The sequence below is a fragment of the Centruroides vittatus genome, unplaced genomic scaffold, assembly GCF_030686945.1.
Source record: "Centruroides vittatus isolate TY-2023 unplaced genomic scaffold, ASM3068694v2 contig_3370, whole genome shotgun sequence".
Classification (NCBI taxonomy): domain Eukaryota; kingdom Metazoa; phylum Arthropoda; class Arachnida; order Scorpiones; family Buthidae; genus Centruroides; species Centruroides vittatus.
This window is the reverse complement of record NW_027122162.1, coordinates 1-23,139: the sequence shown is the minus strand read 5'-3', so window position 1 is coordinate 23,139 and position 23,139 is coordinate 1. Positions and strand designations below refer to the sequence as shown.

Sequence of the window (23,139 nt, the reverse complement as noted above, 5' to 3'; positions counted from 1 at the left end):
TGAACTAAATATGGACAATTACAGATACATTTTTGATTTAAAGAAAATTTGATTTTAAATAAAATAACCCGATGTTATGCACATATAATTTTGCTTATGAATATATATATTTATTATATTTATTTACTATATTCTGTATCAGTTTATTGACGAGACTATGTCTTGTCTATAAAATCGCGCTGCTGTCATTAGAGGTGTGAAGGAGTACAATATTTATTTAATAAATATCTGCGAGATGAGTTATCTGGAGCTAAATATATATTTTTTATTTCATAAAGTATATATTTTTGACGAGTTCATAATAATAGTATTGATAATAATAATAAATAATATAATAATTTAGATTAAACTATAATATATTATAAAACGTGTTCTAAACTTGTAAAACGAGAAATACTTTTTCAGCTTGCCAACCATGACGCAACTGCGATGCGATATTAAACGAATGACGTACTTAATAAGAATGACTTTGATAAAGTTTTAGTCAACTCCAACAGCCAACATGGATGTCGGATTTGGGTTTAGTCTACCAAATTGGCTTATTCTAGTTTCTATGGTTGTCATTCTTTTTTATATGTAAGTGTACGAGTCAATGTTCTTTATAGTGTATAGTAAGATCTACAATATTATTTAAATAGTTACCAATAAATTAAATTAGCAAATTATTAAATAATAATTGTATTGTATGTAATTTGTGTTAGTTTAAGTACTACTATAAATCAGAATTATCTACAAGTCAAAGACATATTAACGTTGTTTTTGTCGTTACTTCAATGCAATTCAAAGTTACGATTAAAATATTTTTAAATTTTAATATAAAATATTCAGTTTCTGAAAATGAAAATATTTGACTGTTACTTTATATTTACTCTTATTATGTTCATAAAGCTTTTAAATATTTTAAATTTTAAAAACTATAAACGAATATTTGTTTCATTGTATTCGATATGAATTATGACGATTGTTAATAATCTATTTTAGCGATAACAGAAATTTAAAAGGTAAATATCTGTTTTAATTGTAAAAAAAGCTGTTTAACATTACTATCGCTGAATATAATTCGATATCTGATAACAAGACAATGCAATTCAGAGATTGTAAAAAACCAGTTTGAAGGTCTTTTGTAATCATGGAACTTCGATATAATAATCAATCACGAAAATGTTAGATACACGCATGCAAAGTTCTATTTCTTAAATATTTTATTAAATTAGAACTTAGTTTATTAATTAATTTTTATTTATAATTAATGTATACGCCCTAAATATGGCTTTTATTACGTTTATGTAATTATTATGCGTTTGTGAGATTTAGAACAATGTTTGATATTATTTCTTCTGTCTTTGTTTTTCCCATGTTTATATAGAGCCAGCATTCTCATCTTTAATCTGTCTTCTCCCCTCCTCTCTACTCAACTCCTCTGCCACTTTGTCAGATTCGGTCTTTCCAGCTTTCTCCTCCTATCACTTCCAACCTCTGCCAATTCTTTCCAACGTAATCCTCACTTCTTTCTACATGTCCAAACTATCTCAATCTGGCATATCCTATCCCCACTTTTGTACGACGTGTATTATAAGCTGATTTTCCTTCCTGAAGTAAGTGTTGACTATTGCCAGGTAAAACGCTATGCCTATTGCAATATTCTATCTCCCTCTCTATTTCTCTCGCCTGTACGCCCTCCACCATGTATTGTACTTTTCATTCCTCTCCTTTACATCTCCTCATATGTCCATTTGCATTATCCTAATGATCAACCTCTCTCTCTCTGGTATTTTCATTATCATTTTATCTAATTTCACCCAGAAGTCATCCTTTTCTTTCTCCCGCATCCCTTTTGGTGAGCATACATACTATTGTTTACATCTTCACACTCATAATCCCGTAAATTTTTCTAATTATCTCAAAAACACCATTTCTTAATTCCTTGTCGACTATAATGCCTACTCCATTCCTATTTTTAATCTGCTCCTCCAGAGAACAGTTTATAGCTGTCATTGCTTTACCATCTTTCCAACTAGTTTCCTGCAGACGTAGACCTTCAGCCTTCATTGCGTCAAGTGCACTAACTCTCTGCTCTTTCCAGTCATTGTCTCAATGTTTAACGTTTCCATTCTAACATTAAATACCATCCTGTTTTCCTTTCGTTGGACTAACTTCTTTAGCTAATCCTGTCATTGAATCGGTAGTACAAGTTTATTTATCGCAGTTTTCGGAAGACGTGACCAAGTCGCTTGCAAGGTACGCACAAACTGTCGACTATTCTCTCTTAAACGTCTTTTTAGTTTGGGCATGTAAGTTTTACATCTGTATGGCTTTCTGACACCAATCTTGGCTGGAATTTAAAATAATTTATTTCATTAAAATTATAGAAGAAGGTTTTATAAAGAGAATTAAGTAACCATAAAAAATACTTGGTTAAACATTTAAAATCATCCGACACAAGCAACAGTATTTTTGCAGAAATTGAAAGAATTGTTATAAAATGTTTTGTATATTTATTAAGTTTTCGGGCTGCAATTTGAAAAAATTGTAAACCTGTAAATTTCCATTGCCTTTTGTCCGTTTGCTGTCTTTCTTTAATCTCTAGAACGGAATTAAACAGATGAAATACGAGACCAGATAAGGAAATCTTAGAGGCAGGAGGCAGGGATCAACTATATGCGAACTTCTATTTAATTTTAAATATTTTATTTGTACAGGACCAACTTTCTTACACGTTCTTCAGTAATTCAGTTTTTTTTTTCTTGTTATAAGTGTGTTAATAATTGAATTGAAACGGAAATGAATTGCAAATACTAAAAAGCTAATTTTTAGGAAATAGAATCGAAACGGATTAAAATTTCAAAATTAATAAACATGTTTATCTAGTATATAAAAGAAATATTTAATTTATATAAGGTTAAATAAGACTTCTAATTGTTAACATCGTTGACAACAGATTTAAATACAGTCAAACCTGTTTTTATGCGCTCTTTTTATGTGCGATTTTTATTTGTGCGATTTTTTTAATGCGAATTTTTAATTTATGCGGTTATTTTGTGCGATTTTTTTATTTGTGCGGTGTAGTTGGCGACTAGTCTCGTGCGATTCGTCATGTCTCACGTTGACTTATTATAGCTAAATAAACTTATTATAGCATAAATGCACTTATTATAGTAATATTATTGCATGAATATGCGAAAAAATGAAATAATTTAGTTTTTAAGTCAACAAAACACCACCTGGACAAAAATATGTAAAACAGACGATAGACCAGACGATGCAGTCAAGTGCTGACATCTGTTGTCAATAAATTTTATTTCGTACGGTTTTGAGTTATTTTCTATGTGAGACTTTTTTTATGCGGTCCCTGTTGACCGCATAAAAAAAATATTTTTTTAATTGTGTTGCGAAAACTATTTTTTACAGCCATTCGTGAAGTTTCGTGCGATTTTTTTTTAATGCGTCTTTTTTAATGCGGTCCCTATCCCCCGCATAAAAACAGGTTTGACTGTATAGTAGAATATCTCTCTTCTTTAAAAATATCCTACTATTTAGTAATTATATTTTAGGAATGATTTGAAAAGGAATTGTGTAATTTTAAAAAAACGTTACAATTATTAACAATATCAAACCTCTCTCTTGCTTTTTTATTCATTAAGTAAAGTAATGATGACATTATTAAAAATAATGCAAAAGCATATCTATGTGAAAAATATTTTTATTTAGAAAATGTACTGTTTCTAATAATTAACTGATGTAGAATCCTTTATTCTCTTATCTTAAATATTAGTTTTGTCAAATAACATGAAAATTTATTGAAATCTAAAGTTTTGCTTCGTTATTTCCACAAATGTTGAAATATAATTGCTTTTCACTTTAACATGAAAATGTGCTATAGAATAAAAATAATACGGTTCAATAAATCTTTTAAGATTATTATAGTTACGTCAATGACTTTAATATTTAATTTGGATTATAGTTTAGAAATTAAATAAAGCTAAGAATATTTTATTTATTTTTAAATAAAATATATCGTATATCTTTTAGTGTTTTCTATGCTGTAAAATTTACTGTATAATTTCATTACATTATTATCAGTTAAAATATTAATTAAATTAATCAAAAATAATTTAATACTTTCGTATATTTTATTTTTTAAAAGAGATATTTTTAATAGAATTTTAAATAAACTGCATATTTCCTTATTTAAAATTATGCGTATTGCATAATAACATATGTAATTTGTCTTATTTACATTTACATTTAATTTTACGTAATGATCTGTCTTATTTATGTTATTTATTACAGTTACGTGGAAAAAAAATTTAGTTACTGGAAAAAACAAGGAGTTGAATCACAGACAAAGCTTCAATTTTTAACAGGAACGATAACAGCTTTGAGAAAGGTAAATACTTATATATATATATATATAATATACAGTCAAACCTGTTTTAATGCGGTCTTTTTCTGTGCGATTTTTTTAATGCGAATTTTTAATTTTGTGCGGTTTTTTTGTGCGATTTTTTAATGCGATTTTTTATTTGTGCGGTTTTTTTTGTGCGGTATAGTTGGCGACTAGTCTCATGCGTTTTGTCATGTCTCACGTTGACTTATTATAGCTAAATAAACTATTATAGCATAAATGAACCTATTATAGTAATATTATTGCATGAATATGCGAAAAATGAAATAATTTATTTTTTAAGTCAACAAAACACCACCTGGACAAAAATATGTAAAACAGACGATAGACAAATCGATGCAGTCAAGTGCTGACATCTATTGTCAATAAATTCTACGTGTGTTTTAATTACGTTAATTAAACCTTCAAAGTGCTTTCACATTCCTGGACCATTAAGATAAGATTCATTTCAAAGCGTAAATTGAAGCTAAATGTACTGTATTATTTACGTATTTTCTAAATCAGATTCCAAAAGGTTTGGCGAGATTCCAAGTAGCTGCCAAGCCTCGTCATGATTTCGTTTAAAAAAGCAATTCCTAGTTATTTCGTACGGTTTTGAGTTATTTTCTATGTGAGACTTATTTTATGCGGCCCCTATTGACCGCATAAAAAATATTTTTTAATTGTGTTGAGAAAACTATTTTTTATAGCCACTCGTGAAGTTTCGTGCGATTTTTTTTATGCGGTCCCTATCCACCGCATAAAAACAGGTTTGACTGTATATATATATTAATTAATTTAAAAGCAAAATGCTCTGTAAACGCAAACCGAAACGAATACTTTTGAAATTATAGCACTTTTCAAAGTGCTATAAATAGAGTAACAATTCTGTCATTTGAAATATAACCAAATCAATCAAGACGGAAAAGTACTTTATCCACACACATCCACAAAATATGTTTCTATTGATTTGCTTTTAATTTTAATTAATTAATTAATTTTGATTCTATTTTTAAATTTAGTTTTAGTTTCAGTTTTGGTGTGAAGGCCAGACTTTTAGCCTAATCATTATTTTATTATTTTTAAATTTAATTACTACTTTTAGTTTTTAATAACTTGCTACCTACTGTTAAATTAAACAGAATTATCACAACATATTGATTTATCATTCTTCTGTGATGAACAATTTTAACTATTCGCTAAAAATAAGTACCTGCATAGTAATTACTTTTTTGTATGTAAAACAAATATATTTTCTATTGTTTAATATCTTTTTATAAGCTCATGCATAAATCTTTTTCAGCCGTTTCACGAGGTTGTTCTTGCTAATTATAAAAATTACGGTAAAATATTTGGGTGAGTCAATTTTTTAATTCATTTTTTTTAATCATTAAAAAAACATCAATTATTCAATTGAAATTATTTGGATTTGTATATTATTAATTAAACGTAAAATTAAATGTTTTTAAAAACAATTATTTTTCTGTCATCTCTCTAAACTAATTTATTTTAAAAAGTTTCAACATGTTATACAGTCAAACCTGTTTTTATGCGGGGGATAGGGACCGCATTAAAAAAAACGCATAAAAAAAATCGCACGAAACTTCACGAGGGGCTATAAAAAATAGTTTTCGCAACACAATTAAAAAAAATATTTTTTTATGTGGTCAATAGGGACCGCATAAAAGAAGTCTCACATAGAAAATAACTCAAAACCGTACGAAATAGAATTTATTGACAACAGATGTCAGCACTTGACTGCATCGTCTTGTCTATCGTCTGTTTTACATATTTTTGTCCAGGTGGTGTTTTGTTGACTTAAAAAGTAAATTATTTCATTTTTCGCATATTCATGCAATAATATTACTATAAGTTTATTTATGCTATAATAAGTTTATTTAGCTATAATAAGTCAACGTGAGACATGACGAATCGCACGAGACTAGTCGCCAACTATACCGCACAAATAAATATCGCACAGAAAAAGACCGCATAAAAACAGGTTTGGCTGTACAGTATTTATTTCAACAAGTGTTTAGATCAGGGATGTCCAACCCGCGGACCACTTATTTTTTATGCGGCCCATTGCACTGTAAATATTTTAAAATATATTTTCATTTATTTTGGTAAAGTATGTCGTAAAACTTATTCTCGTTTCACTGAATACAGTTTGATGTTATAATGATGTAATTGGTGTTTGAAAACTGTTTTATCTAGAGCAGTGATCTCTAAACCTTTTGCATCGCGTACCCCTAAGACGAAACTAATTATATGTTGCACCCCTATAATATAATATAATATATATGTGCATGTAATCAAAAATCAAATTATTTATTATTTATTTATTTTAAACAATATACATACATTTATGTGTACTGTACATATATATGTTATGGACAAAGTGATTAATACGGGCGTTATGAATAATGACCAACAAACTCAGGCATTGTAATAAATTTCAATAATTTATCAAATTGACCGGTCATTATGAATACTGCTATTATCTAGTCAGGCAAAGTGGTGATAATACGTTGAGGATTGATCATCCAAAATACGCTAGCCAATCAGCACTCGTAACTGAGATGCGCGTGCGTATTGCGTTTAGTATTTGGCGGCAGTCGCGAATGTTATAGAGCAGGGGTGGCCAACAAGTCGACCGCGATCGACCGGTCGATCGCCAAGCCAATTTTGGACGATCGCTAGCGATGTCTTGACTTAATGTATTATATTTGTAACTGAACGCAACTGTATGCATGCAGTTATGACTCGACTCATAAGCAGTGAGTGCACTTCGTACTGAAACAGTGTATAAACATAATATGTATTTCACACTTCCCCCTCCCCACTTAGACCATGCCTATGACAACAAGTCGATCGCGACACATTTTTACGATAAAAAGTAGATCTTATGTGCACTAAAGTTGGCCACCCCTGTTATAGAGTGTTGTAAACCCTCAGCAGGTTTACAACACTCTATAACCTATATATAAAAACTTTGTATTAAAACAAACAATGATGTTACAGCCGACAATATTTAAGACAAAATAAAATTATATTTTCTTTATAATACTAATACCGACATAAAGTATATATATATATATAAAAGAGCATAACATACCTATCTTAACTTCTTTTAAACAGCCTCCATATTAGTCGGGCAAAAGAATCAACAAGTACTACCGGGTAAACTTTTTAAAAGAAGACAAAATTAAACGCTTTATTAAGGAAGTTTCTACAGTCTAATGAGAATTAATTCAATTAAATTCTAACAAGGAAATTGTACGTCATTTGAACAGAAGAATTAAAACCATACGCGGTTTTTGTGTGGATTTTTCCTCTTTGCACCACATGCAGATTTCGGCATTTTCAATGTGCTTGAAATAAAAAAAAAAAACACACACACACACACACTTACATTGCAGGATAAGAGATTCTAAATGTAAGCTGTAACATTTTTACAATTTCTACGTTATTAGAAATAAAATTTTCTGTATCAGCTTCAGCCAGTAACTTGTTTATAATTGAGATAACAAAGGATCATTGATAATTACCCTTAATGAATAACATAAAATTGTACAGTACTGTACATTAACAATAATTATTGTTAGTTAACAATAAATATTATAAATATAATAAAAAATTAAGTAAGAATATTAAAAATACATGATACATTAAAATTGAGAATTATGTAGATGATATACATATTTTCCGAAGTTCAGTAAAATAGTAAATTGACAAACATTTTTAAATTAACTCAATGAATTATGTTATACTCGGCATTGTTTTTGTGTAATATATATAAAATTTCGAAAAAAACTACGATGTAATTAACTATTTCATATCCTTTTAATTGTATATCATTATAGTATATGAATTTTATAAATTATTTCTCACATCGAAATTCTGATTCTAGAACATGCGTGCCATCGCCCAATTTATGGATATCTAAACCAGAACTGATTAAATACATCCTTGTAAAAGACTTTCCAACTTTCCGTAATAGAGGGGTAAGATGCATTGATAATTGAAAATAATTAATGTTTATAATTATTGAAAATTTATTTTTTAAATTCGTGAATAGCTTATATTTTGACTAAAAGTTTTACAAATAGTTTTGTGTGTTTAGTATTTATAAGGCGACTTTGAATGTATATCGTTATGCATTCAATAGATTTATCAGAAATAATGAAACTTTCTTACTTTTTATAGAAGTTTGATTTTGGAGATGAAATTTTTAACCGTATGGTTAGTGTACTTGTTGATGAAGATTGGAAAAGAGTAAGAAATTTGATGAGTCCGACATTTACCAGTAGCAGAATGAGAAAAGTAAAAGCAATTTTTATTAATATGATGTAAACTGTGATAATTAATTCATTTATTAAAACATGGAAAATTATTTCTAAACATTTCAATTGAAATTTTTGTTTACAGATGGCAAATTTAGTTAAAAAATGTGCAGAATCGTTAGCCGCACGTTTCATTCAAAACGCTGAAAAAGGAGACAACTTTAATTGCAAAGAGTATGAATTTATTTTATTATCCTTGCTTTAATACCCCCAAATATATTATTAATTTTAACAGTTAACGAATTCATAAAATAATTGAAGACATGAATAGATTAAGCTGATATAGCACAAAATGGAAGTTTTCAATAAATTGATGTTTAAAGTTTTATGTAATTACTTCAGTGTAAATGCCCAGTACAGGAAATCCTTGTTAATTCGAACTCGGAGAGTTCGAAATCACGTTAGTTCGTAACTGTACTTTTGTCTCGGCCGGGGATATAGAGGATTAAGCTACGCGTTAAGGAATTCGGTTACCTCGAAATTCGAAGTGAAAATTCTGTCCGAACTGTGTTATGCGTATGTTAACTCGTTCGTTTGCATAATTCTAAAACCCATTTGCTTGTTTTCCGGTGTGCAGAGCTTAACAATGCATCCAGGTGTCGATAGATGGCGGCGGGTGTAATTGCAACATTACTATAATATAAAAATTACTAGAAAACACCAACAGATGTTTGCATAATACTACGATTACACTCATTCCCATCTATCGACACTTGAATGCATTGTTAAGCTGTTGTTAAGATTCACCCACAGGGGCGAAGCTTAGCAGCTAATACATTCGATTAGCTTTAAAAATTTTTAATCGTAGTACAGTACATTATGCATGTGTCCTGCGGCTGCATATGTGTCTTTTAACCATTCGGTGGAGTTGGAAAGGTCACACATATGGGTGTTTCAGATGTTTCTAGACGGTTTTTCTTGGCTATAACGATGGACAATGATGTCCGTTTGGTACCAGCAGGTTTTAACTGATACATAGGAAGAAGGAAAATCTACTTTCTCTCGCCATTATACGCAAGGAAAACAATGGAAAGTGCTTTCTTGCATCAAATAGCAAAGTGAAATCTTTTAGTCGACTGCGTCTTCCCCGAACGGGAAGGAAAATTTTTTTTATTAATTTCGGACTCCGATGAAGTCGTAAATAAACTTTGGGCAATAACACTTTGGGGAAAGTCGGATTCAGCATCGGGTGTTGGAAGTGTGCCAAATTCAACCACTAACGACCGAACAGGAACCAATCGGGAGAGGAAAGAGGAAGGATCGTAACTAATAAGAATACAAATTTCGGAAAGAAATTATATAAAAATTCATGTACCAAAGATACAGGGTTCTTTTCTGCGGTTCAACACCGCCGAAAAATGACCGCTTTTCTGCGGTTATTTTCTTCCCGAGAGATTGACCACAGGACCACGAGTTTTTTCCACTAAAAAGATGAACAGTCTTTTCTCAGCAAGAATACACAATTGTATTGTATTCATCATAAATTGTACTCTCTTTGATAAGGGCCGACAAAGCAACCTGACTTCCTCGCTGTTCCCTCCATCAGCGGTTCCATAGAAGGTGCAGGCATTCTTTCTGAGAGATCGGCATATCCGAAGATCCATCGTCTTCTAACATCTACAGTAGAACCTCGATTATCCGGACTAATTGGGGATGAAGGTAGTCCGGATAAGGAGAAATCCGGATAATCGAAAAATAGTACTGTACTGTGTTTAAATCGTGATCAAATTTTCAAGAAACAACCGTTCGTTTTGAATTTAGACTACTACTGACCAGCACTAACACTGCCTACTGTTTAAAGGCCCTCTGGTGGCGCAAGAAGACGGATTTTATGAAACTGTCAAATTTTTATTCATAAAAATGCAACCTATTTATCGTTTTATGACGAGTAAAATTTTTTCGTCGTGTTCACGGCTTTTAAGTAATGCATAAACCTTCGAGACGCGAGGCCGTAGGCCAGGGGTCGCCAAACTTTTTTGATTGTCGACCCCCAACAACTTTCCGAAACCTCGCATTGACCCCTTTCGAAAAGTTTTATTACAAGTGCAAGTGTATGAGCAAAAAAAAAAAACGAGAAACGATCTTACCATGCATTTCCTTTAATTTTACAAACTTTACATTTATTTGTAACTCACAATCAGTGAGACGGGTGAGCTTGATGTTCCTTTGCAAGATTAGCAATATTTGGGTCAAAATTTGTTAGCTTTAGTCTTAAATCGCCTCGAAGTTCCACATTTAACTTATTTCTCTGTTTGGTTAAGATGGAATTAACATGGCTAAAACCAGCTTCGACCATATATGAACTTGGAAATGCCAACATAAGAGGATTTACAATATCACAAAGTTTGGTGTATTTTTTTGTTATGTTTACATTCGTCCAGAAATTGCTTAAAGTTAAATTTTTATAAAGCGTTCTTGCTTCAAGGTCTGCTAATAATTCTATAAGTTTATCTTGCAGGTTGATGTCGACGTTTTCGATTTGAGCGGAAAATGGCGCCATAATCCATTCTGGAATATCAATATTTTCTAAATCTGCAAAACGCACTTTAAAATCATAGCTCAATTTTTGAAGATGATTTGTATATATTTCCAAGTCTTCATCTATTATTTGCAATTGTCTTAGATTTGGAAAGTACTGAAAATCTTTACGTAACAATGAAGATTTAAACAAGTTTAATTTAACTTGAAAACCTAAAAAAATTGTTTGAGCTTGAATAATTGTCACATCTTTACCTTGGAGCCTTGTTTGAACATCATTAAATTTTACAAATAAGTCCGCTAAGTAAAAAATGTGGTTCTTATGTTTTTGCAGTTCATCACTTAAAACAGAATTTATTTCGTTAAGAAATTCTATCGTAGAATCAAACAACTCAACGAGCCTTTGTAAACATGCACCTCTAGATAACCATCTGACTTCGGTGTGTAAAAGTAACTGGTTTGTTAATTCGTCATTTTTCTCACAAAGTTTGGAAAACAATCTTGATTTAAGAGGGTGGGCTCTAATTTGATTAATAGATTTAATACAAATCTGTAAAACGTTATGCAAATCTGGACTGAGATATTTTGCTACAAGTGCAAAATACAGTGAATTTTAATTTTAATTTGTAAACAGTGTAAGTCTCTGTGTTTGTCACCACTAACCGCATCCTCCTGACAAAATGTGAGAGCGGCGAGTGACCCTAGTCTAACTTTAACATAGTGATGTTTTCCTAACAAAGCTCATATTTTCTGAGTTTGGGAATTTGCTTCGTTTGACTTCTAATTGCCTTCCCTTTATGATCAGTTTTAGAATAACAACCAAGAGAACACGTTCGCACTGTCAATTGCCATTTTCCAAAACATGTTCTTGCCGTGAATGTCAAGAATCAATCTTCATGTATAGTAACTAACAATATGAAAAACACTACTCGGAAAATTTATTGAAAATTTGCATGACGGTTCGGCACTAGCCTATATTCTACTGCGGGCAAAAATTGTTATTACACAGCTACACGCCGACATTTTTTTTATTGTACTGATAGAAAAGTACTGTATTTTACTTAAAGTATATCGGCGCGAATAAAACTGCTAAACTAATGATCTGGTAGAAAAGGATATGGCTGAAAAATTTCTGGATGTTTTTACTGTCCTGCCGTCCACCTTGTAGATTGTAAAACTTTCCTTCATTCTTTCTCTTAAATTGTTTTTCACAAGCAATGGTGTATTAGAATCGATAAAAATACTAGATTTGTATTTATAATTTATTAAATTAAAATATTTTTAAGATATTCCATCAATTTTTAACTAAAAGCAAAATTAGTGCAATAATAAATACAAACGACTTTCCTTATATCACATTAAACAAACCAAACAATACGTGTAAGAAATACACGCTGCGTCACAAATTGAGATTCGTGTGAGTGCCGGGAGGTGGACGGAGTCGCACCTCCCTTTTTGTCGGCTAACAGGTCGGTGAGACCTGCCCACGTCAAGTTGGCGGGTCTGATTCGTTACGCGTCACGCGTTACGCGAGTGGAGGAAGTTGATGGGTCCGACGATAGAGCGGCGGTGACGATACCCGAATAAAGGACATGAACAACGTATAAAAACAACAACAATTTATTAAGACTAAATGCTAAAGTTACAATAGAGCGAGCTACTGTCGCCTATGTTTGGATGCGCGGAGGGAGAGTTTACACGAATTTGGGGAAGTCATACCTCGTGGTCCGAATCAGTCCTTCCTCTAGGTCAAAGTATCCTCGGCAAAGTATTCCTTTTGTTCGCCGTCTGGATGCGCACACACTAGCCAAGGGACACTACGTAACCGACCCCTTTTCCTCTCTCGTCGCCCTTTTATCGTCTCGGGTCACGTTTTGCTTTTTCACCAACCAGCGTTATTTGAGTGTTGTTCCTCATGATTCATGTTTTCTGCGTGGGAACCAAATAATAAAACATTTTATTGCTAGCGTTTGGTTCTGTCGGGTTCAAATTTTCACATTCGTTTCGAGAAATGTAGTTTGTAATACATAATATCAAACACATATACTTAAGAAAAGCCACGAAAAAATTCGGCAATTTTATAAATAATAATAATAAAAAAATATATATTTATCACAAATGGAAAAGTTTATTGTATTATACCGTATAATCATCATTTATAAAATTCACTGATTACATGATAATTATTAAATCTTTTAAAGGTTAATAAGTGCATTTACTGTCGACGTCACTGCATCAACTGCATTTGCTACGAAAGTGAATGCACAGGAAAATCAAAACACCGAATTTGTGGAGAATGCTCGAATGATTTCAAATAGAAATATGTCAAAACTAACCCTTTTTGCGTGTAAGTATTCATTTTAGTGTTATAAAAAATACTTCGATTATGTGCTTACTTATTTATATTTTACTCTTTTAAAAATAAATAAGATTTTTTTCATAAATATAATTTTCAATTAATAGTTTTAGTTGCACCGAAACTTATTCGCTACTTAAAATTGGAAATTTTCCCGAGGAAAGTATTAGAATACTTCCGTAATGTCGTTTTGAAAATCTTGGAAGAGAGAAAACAAAAGAAAGTTGTAAGAACAATTAACATGTCTTTTGAAATATTTAAAGTAAATTTTATAAAATACGTTCATCCTTTTTCTTATATAATGCAAATATGATTTATTGGTTTAAAAATTTCGCATCGATTTTTTCTACATATTTTAAAATGTCCTTTGTTAAATGTGCACCTCATTTTAAAATACTTACTAAAACGGTGTAATTAACAAGGAATATTTCATTAAAGATTTCGGTTTTGTTGATTTGCCACGATAAGTCTTTAAATCTTCTTAAAATTCATAAAATATGCAAATTAATTTTTTTTTATTGCTTTAATCTTCAAAGTACAAACTTTGCTGTAATTTTACGTTAAGTTTATTAGAATAAACATGTTTAAATTTAATATTTATCAATATATACGCTAATATTAAACTAATTGTCTTAATCTATATATATGTTACAGTAAAAACCCGTTTTTAGTGACAAACGCGTTTTAACTAGTTGAAACTAGTTTTTACTGGATGTCATTGTTATAACCCGTTTTGTCTAGTTAAAACTAGAATTTACTGCTGTACATGTTTTGATTTTAGATAAAACTAGTTTTAACTTTTAACATTAGTTAAAACTAATTTTAGCTACATAAATATGTTTGGGGAATTAAATAAAGTGATGATTGAGATTAAAACATTTGTATTATTTAATACGATATTTATTGAAAATATTGGTCACACATCTGTGTTATTAACATTAATTAACCCTTTGTCCATAAAGGCACCGATCGATCGGTACCCTGGCTTTTTAAGGAAAACTTCGAGGGTGCCGATTCATCGTTACTTTGGTAAATATCGATTTTTGTAAAATTTATTAACAACAGATATAATCTCGTTCGATATGAAGTGAATAAAATATAATAATTCATTATATTAGTTGATAGCAGTATAAAATTTTGATTTCAAACAAAAGTTTGATATAATGTGCGATAATTTCACAACGAATAAACATACATGCATAAGTGTTATATCGAAATGTACAAAACAATATTTTACGTCTTTCTGGCTCAGTGCCAGCAAACAACTATGTAACTAGACAATGTTAATTTTCACAAAATCATACATATTATCAAGTTTGTGTGTCAGTTCTGATATATATTATTTTTTTCTAATAAATTTTTCTAATAAAATGTATTGACAAATATTGTATTTTAAACTAAAGATATTAATAAATGTAAGTGATTTTTTTTCATATAGATATAATGATAATTTGATTTTTGGTGAATTTTTAACATAATATCGCCTGACTGACCTATATTGCCTTAGGAGGGATCGCAAAATAAACGTAAACAAGATGTCGGGAGAAAAGGGTTAAAGCGATACGAAATTCATCATACACTATAGGAACGTGTTAGCTGAATGACCTTGGTCGAAACAGTTTTTACTAAGCCATTTTGTTAAAACACGTTTTTTCTAGTTAAAACTAGTTTTAACTCAAATTCATTTTTGACTAGCAGTAAATTCTAGTTATAACAAATGACATCCAGTAAAAACTAGTTTCAACTAGTTAAAACGCATTTTAACTAAAAACGGGTTTTTACTGTAACATATATATAAATGAAAATGTTTGTTTGTTTCTTCACTATAGTAAGGTGACCAGACGTGGGACATTCCCGATTTTTAACAATTTGTCCCGCTTTCCGCGGCGATTTAAAAAAGTCCCGACTTTTTGGACAGATTAAATTTTTGTCAATTATGTGTCATAAACTTACGTCTTATGTTTAAGATTCGGTAAAGACCGTTTCGTATTGTGGCTGTACGCCATATTAGATATATATTTTGTTCTAATTTTTGTATATTTTCCTTTCTTTGTTTTGTCTATTGTTTGTCCTTTGTAGAAATTTCCTTCCTAACCCTTCCTACTTGGGTGGTGGTAACTAATCCCTTTAGAACAAAAGAGAGGAATGGGATCCTGAGGGCTGTGTGTGTGAACAGCAGGCATTCTTTCCTGGGACTCTGACAAGATAAGACGAACGAAAAATTACAATATAATATAATTTTAAATTATAGTATTTTTTGTTATTTAACATAATGAGCAAGAAAAGAGAATGCAAGTACAACGATAATCTAAGAAGTGAATTTCCGTTTATTAAGAAAACCAAAAGCGATCACATCGTAAAATGTGAGAAATGTAATGGTGAATTTTCTATTTTGAACGGTGGGAAGAATGATATTTCAAAGCATTTGGAGACACAGAAACATAAAAGGTATTTAAATATTGCTGCATCTTCCTCAAAAATACAGGACTTTTTTTGAAAAACAACTTATAGAGACGAATAAAAGCAATTAGCATTGGCAGAAGGACTTATATCTTTTCATGCTATTAATCACAACCGTAGCTTTAGGTCAATGGACCTAAAGCTTCATCACAAGTTATCAAAATGTTATTCAACAAAAAATTTGCCTGTGCTAAGAACAAAATCCGAGGCAATTGTGTGTAATGTGCTTTCCCCAGATGCATTGTCAGAACTTTTTAAAAAAATCTAGAAAAAAACAATTTTATTTCCATATATTCTGTCGCATCTAATCATAAGGATAGAAAAATTACAAGTCAAAACATTATTGGTGTTGGTTGTGCTACGCACATAATACACAACGCTATTCTAAACAGCTGCCGACTTGTTGCTCGTAGATGTGGAAAATATTATTATTAAAATATATTCATATTTCTATATATACACTGTGCATGTTAAAAGTCTTAAAGAATTTTGTGAAATTGCGGAAGTCGAATATCAGAAAATACTTGGACATAGTAAAACGCGCTGGTTAGCTCTTTTGCCAGCTATTGAACGAATTTTGAAAATATATGATCCTTTGAAATCTTACTTTCTATCACCGGATAAATGTTCTAAAATTTTAGAAAAGTTTTTTGAAAAAGAATCTTCAAAAATTTGGCTAGAGTTTGTACACAATCAAGCAGCTGTTTTTCAAAATGCTGTAAAATTTATTGCAGGTGACAAAATTTCGGTAGCAAACGAAATTAAAAATTTTAAATTTCAGTGTCAAGAGCGGTTAGAAAATAATTTTCTTTCATTAATCATCCGTAATAGTATAAGTCAGTTAGAAGAACAAGGTGCAATAAATCGCACAGATTTCATGAATCACGTCAAAAAATTCTATAGTAACTGCTTAGATTATTTAGAAGAATGGACGGTACATTACAATGATATTGAATATTTTCATTGGGTCATGTTAACAAGAACTTAATTGGGAAGATGTGCAAAAATCATTCGGTTACATTAGTCAACATTTTCCAGATAGCAATATTTCCGAAAATGGTCTTTTTATTGAAAAATCATTATTAAAAAAATATATTGATAAGAAAAAAATTTAATCTTGGGCATCGGCAAAAATCTCAACAGAAAACAAATGGCTAGAAATATTTTATCATTTTGAAACAAACCACGTTTCATACAGTAACGCATTAAATATTGTGGAATACACACTGTCCTTACCAGGAACAAATGCCCTGACTGAAAGCGTTTTTTTACCGTGAATAAAGTGTGGACATCCGACAAATCACAATTAAGTGTTGAGACTATAAAAGCAATATTATGTGTAAAATATAATTTAATAAATTCTTGTGAAAAATTATATGACATTTTAAACAACGATAAGAATTTACAAAAAAAAATTATTCAAATGAGAAATATGTAAAAGAATAAACAGTTTTTAAAAATTTATAATAGTATATATATTTATTATATTTTTAAATTTTACATATGTTGAAATTTTAAAAAATACAAATACAATTTTTGCGTTTTTTTATGATAAAATTTTGTTCCTTTAGAACAATTTTTTAAAACAAGACAACCCCTCCCCCTCTCACTCCCCCGTGAATTTTGTCCCGCTTTACCAATGTTAAAATCTGGTCTCCTTACACTACACACTCCTAGGCCGTTCGACCAATTGCTACGAAAGCCGGTAGCTACATTCAGGTATTTCTAAGTTAGATAATGCCCACATGCCACACAAAAATATCGATTCGATTTCTATAAATTAGTTAATATTTATTTACTTTCGATTTTCTGACTTTACACATAGCACCATCTATTGGCAAAAATTTAACAAAATAATAAACTAAGTATAATTTTTAAAAATTGTATAATTTATTCACTGTATTACTGCAACAATTATATAGCGCGAAATAGGCGTTTCGCCCTTGGGAATAGTATGATATACTACTATTCCTGTTGGCGGTACAGCTGTGTTGGTTATGTATCTGTTCGGAAAAAACATATTTGAATTGAAATAATGTACCTTGCGTTGCAAATCAGAAATTTTTATATATTAAATCTGGTTCCGCTGATCTTATGCTTTCCACATCTGGTCTCGATGTTCATCTCTCTTTCTCATCATTTCTCGAGATTGAAAAAGGACATAAACAGACAGACAACAGTGGGAATATATAGGTCTACAATTTTTCAGATTGCAGTCCAATGAGTACTGTACCTTCCAGTAATCGAGTGGATAAAACCTCTGAACACCGATAGTTGGTCGTGGGTTCGCGCATGGTCAACGCACTAGCCAGATGGTGTTTTCGGGTTTTCCTTACTTTAATAACACCTAAATAGGGACCAGCTTTGCATGAAAGTCTTTCAGGGAAGCATCCTCCTTGGCAGATCGCTCACGTGTTTTTTGCCGTAACCAAATAAATCAAATGAATTTTAATAATTTTTCCATAAATGTGATTTTTACGAGAACATACTTAACTACTAGGAAACTTGGACATCCTGTCCCTTCCCTGATTTCATCTCCCTTATTAACTCATAAATCCATTGCCCCAAACTTCCTACTGATACTACTGAAAGATGTTATAAAATTCAGCCAAATTAATGTACGATACGTTCAACGATTTTAAACCACAGTATAGAGCTGGAAGTCTTTTTCTGCACCAATGTTTATTTTTCCTATTTATTGTCATGGCAGCAACATTGACTTATCCAAAATTTCCTGCAGTTGCAGTCTGTGTAATGTGCATTTTATTGACATATTGAGTCATTCTGTCAAATCTGCTTCCAGTATGCTTATGCCACAACTTTCAAAACTTTCCTTTACTTATATGTTTTCGCTGAGCTTCACTTTTTCAACCTGGTTTCACCAATTTTTTTTTTTTTTTTTTTTTTTTTTTTTGTTTGGAGATCACATAAAAGCAATTATTCTCGCATTTTTATAAGATATCTTTATTTAAATAAGTCTTATATCAAGTCATTCGGCCGTTAAAGTTAGCAACTTCGATTATGTGGGGGGCCAACACAACCTATTCAACACAGAGCACTTGTCAAATATTAATAGTACAGTAGTAGGCTAAAATAACTAAACTCTTTATATGGTTTTCTTTTTAATATTTGTTATATAATAGTATTTGATTTATATAACTATAAAGGTTATCTTACGTAAGGCTTTATCACACCAAGTGACTAATGTAACGCATGTTGAAAGTTCTTTATTTCCCTGCTGTACACAATTTAAAGAATTTTTAAAATGAGTTAGATTGGTCACTTTGTGCTCTAAACCGTTACGTAAGATAGCCTTTGTACATATTTTGCATCAAATTCTATAATGAGTTATAATATAATAGAAGGGGTAGAAATACGAAATAATCTAATAATCTTAATGTTTGTATTTATTTTTGCCCGGACAATGCCGGGCTTACCTGCTAGATGATACAATAAATTATCTAATAATGTCATATTATCGAAGAATGCTTTTTTTAGCACAAGTTTCCCTGCAATTGCTCCTAAATTGTTGAATTAGTTTGCTACTAATTGTACAATTTTTGTGCTATTAAACATTTTCTGGAAACTTTGCAACACGTGTATTCCGAGGCGGCAGTAATTTACATGTGTAAGAGCTTATTGCCCAATGTTCTTTATTAAAACATGTATATGATATATGTACAGTACATTGGCATTTACTAAGCCTTCTGAATTTCGCTTTCTATAGTTAATTTAATTTTTTGCACGTACTATATGCTGTTATGCAAATATTATTAATATGCATTAAGTTACGTAACGCATGAATTCATTCATCTGCACATTTGCATAGCAGAATTATTCACTTTTTTAGTGAACTTTTTGTCCTGTAAGTGAAACAATTATTTATATTGCAGCATATGTTATAACTACATGTGTGAGCAAGTGTAAAACATAAATGTATTTATATTTCACATTTTCATATAAATAAAATAGTCTACAAATTATGATTTATAAATGCATGTAAAATATTAACAAAGAATTTTGCAAGAACACATTTAGTTGCTTTAATTCGAACGATTAGTACTTTAGTTGTACATTGACTATAACTTAATTTATTGAATGCGTAATTAAAATATTTCAATTGTAAATCATTTGGGTAATACAGCAAAATCATTTTGAAGTTAAATAATTATTTGTTTGATATTGATTAGATAAGAAATTGAGATATTTAATATTTTTTATAGAGAGGAAACGATTTTCTTCAGTTAATGATGGACGCTCAAGAAGGAGTACTTGAAAACACCGCCGAAGACTTGAAAGAAGTAGAGGATGAAATAAATAATTACAAAGTTCAACCTAAACACAAAAGTATTGATTTTTTTCCTTGTCTTATATTAATTCTTGTTGATGATTTATTTCATTAATATTTTTAATGTATTATGTTTTAGCAATGACACTCAACGAAATTGTTTCTCAGAGTGTTCTTTTCATTGTCGGTGGTCACGACCCAACAACAGCAACCTTGACATTCTTTTGCTATGAAATGGCATTAAATCCAGAATGCCAAGAAAAATTGTTGAGAGAAATTGATGAAACCTGGGAAAAACATGTAAACATACTTTTTTCTTATTGTTTTCTACTACATAGATTTTAAATATATTCTTGATGTTTCATTTATTTAATTCTAAATTAAAACTACTTATCCAACTGACTCGACTAAAAGCGCGTTCCTTCAAATGAATTTAGAACTTCAAATTTAAATTTTTTAGGAATAGAAAGGAAAAATAATTGATTATTTAAAAGATTTGCACTATTCATTGATTAGGTCAAGTTATTTGCAATTGAAGTCAATTAAATGGATGAAACATGTAGTTTCGCAACATGAAAATTAAAGCATATTTATAATTTGACAAATTTCGTCATATTATTAATATCTTCAATTTTAAAATTATTAAATTTTTTTATTTCTTTTAATAAAACTGATAGAATTTCGTTTAGCTTACTCACAGACTAATGACTAGATGACCGATCTAATGTAGCCGGTATTAGAATCATAGTGTCCTCACAGGTAACTAACTGGTGGATACATGATATTTTATTAGAATATGTTAGCTGTTACCTGTTCCCGTTCACTCCTTCAAAATTTCGATTCTAGTAATTTTTATACATCATAATGGTCAATAGTAAAACAAGCAAAACACTATCATTAATTAATTTGAAAATAAGGGTGGTACAATACATATTATTTTCTGTTAATAGGCTATAAATAAAAGATATTGTTAATACTAGTGACATTGACTCTAACATTTATAAAACTAAGCAACCTTGATTTATCCGTTTCTGTTATTATATAAATTATCAGAATGTCAACTATAATTATGTAATTTAATTTTACCAACTCTTGAAATCCTAAACATATGTTTTAATTATGAATAATAAAAATTTATTAAAATTTTATGCACAGTAATTTTAAAATCAAGAAGGCAGATTTTACTAGTCAATTACGTGAATTAAACCGTAGTATAAAATCATTCACTTTGATTAATATCAGATTTTATATTTTTAAATGCCGAAAGTTCTCTAGGATATAAGTTTTAATGAGTTTTATTTAGTAATTTAAATTTGAAACGCATAATTGTTTATGGTTTGTTATGAAACTTTGAACCGTTCTAAAGTGCTATAAACGCTAAAGTCAATGTCATTCGTATTAATTAACAATATCTTTCATCTACAGCCTATTGACAGAAAATATGTATCTACTTTATACACTTCAAAATATATATTTTTTATTAATTACTAATAAAAGTAGAAGACAAACAATTACATATATTTAGTCAAATGTAGTCATATATGATCTTCACTGAATGAACTCTCCAAAAAAATGCATGGTACTGTCTGTTACCGGTGAGAGTGCTTCGAACACGCCTAAACGATCAGCTGTCGACTATCCTTAATCTGCGGCTATACTGTACCAGTTCTTTTTCGATATTCGATCATTTTAATAAAGTAAACTCTCTTTAAACCATTCCGCCCTATGTGCACTAAGAGGGCCTTTTATAAACTCCAACCGATGGAAGGATTCGAATTACTCGGGAAAGACATCAGTCTATCAAATTCGGCAAGTTTATAGAGCGGCCCGGATTTTATTCTGATCTCCAGAGCAGTAAAGTAATCCCTTGGCCTATCCGGCGAGCGAAGAGAAAATTGTTAATATAATGTATAGAAAGAAATCAATAATAATATCTACCAATATAACATTTGTTACTGCCTTTTATTTTATTTTTTTAATGAAAAATTAATGAAATTATAAATTTCAGGGTGACATGGATTTCGATATTGTCGCTAAAATGACTTATCTCGATGCAGTATTAAATGAAACTTTGCGAATACACAATCCAGGTGTAATGTAAGAATAATATTTTTATTTCATACTTAGCTTATACAGTCAAACCTCGGATTTCGAACAGTTCGGTTCACGAACAAAGTTTTGAACTCATATTTGTCCTGGTTTCCATACAATAACTCGATTGTATGTGTCCAGCGAGACACAGACGATCAACTCCCTATACTTAAAGATAGTTGATCGGTACTCGCCATAGTTGAATTTAAATCAAATTAATTAATAAAAACCGCGTTAATTGACATTCACGTAATATAAATGACATCCACGAATCCGTGTTTAAAGATGTTAACTCAATTTAAATAACAAAAATTTATTAATATACAGTAATATTATATATTATAATATTTAATAGTTATTAATACTAGGTAATCAGTTAATTAAAAGTAAAAGTAACGAGCAATTATTTATTGTGACATTGCCTCAATGCTTGGCTGTAATATTTAATCATATTTTTAATTTATTTGATTTAAAATAAATGATTTCCATCTCAAATTAGTAGTGGCTTGCTCCTTTACATCATACTTTTCTAAACGAAAAGTCATGCTAGAGTCATATAGACAATAGAATCATGCTAGTCATCTATCTAACAGCTTTCAGGGGAAAATTTTTGAATTGAAATAACGTGACTTCGGTTTGCATGAGATTTTCATAAATAGGTCTCTGATTACACCTATCTAACTCCGTTCTCGAGATTAAGGAAAGAAAGACACAGACAACAGTAGGAATTTATAGG

At 30.4% G+C, this 23,139-nt stretch overlaps 1 protein-coding gene across 1 annotated transcript; it reads left to right on the top strand.

Annotated features, from left to right (window-relative positions):
* Positions 1–494: 494 nt before the first annotated feature.
* On the top strand, positions 495–22,409 carry LOC136974060 (cytochrome P450 3A9-like; the record flags this gene model as incomplete). Its single annotated transcript, XM_067268829.1, has 11 exons — positions 495–576; positions 4,291–4,387; positions 5,688–5,740; positions 8,298–8,391; positions 8,594–8,710; positions 8,816–8,904; positions 13,410–13,555; positions 13,672–13,790; positions 20,248–20,371; positions 20,452–20,612; positions 22,321–22,409. Coding segments are annotated over exons 1-11 (1,163 nt in total), but the record flags the coding sequence as incomplete, so codon positions are not given.
* Between the last annotated feature and the right edge of the window lie 730 nt (positions 22,410–23,139).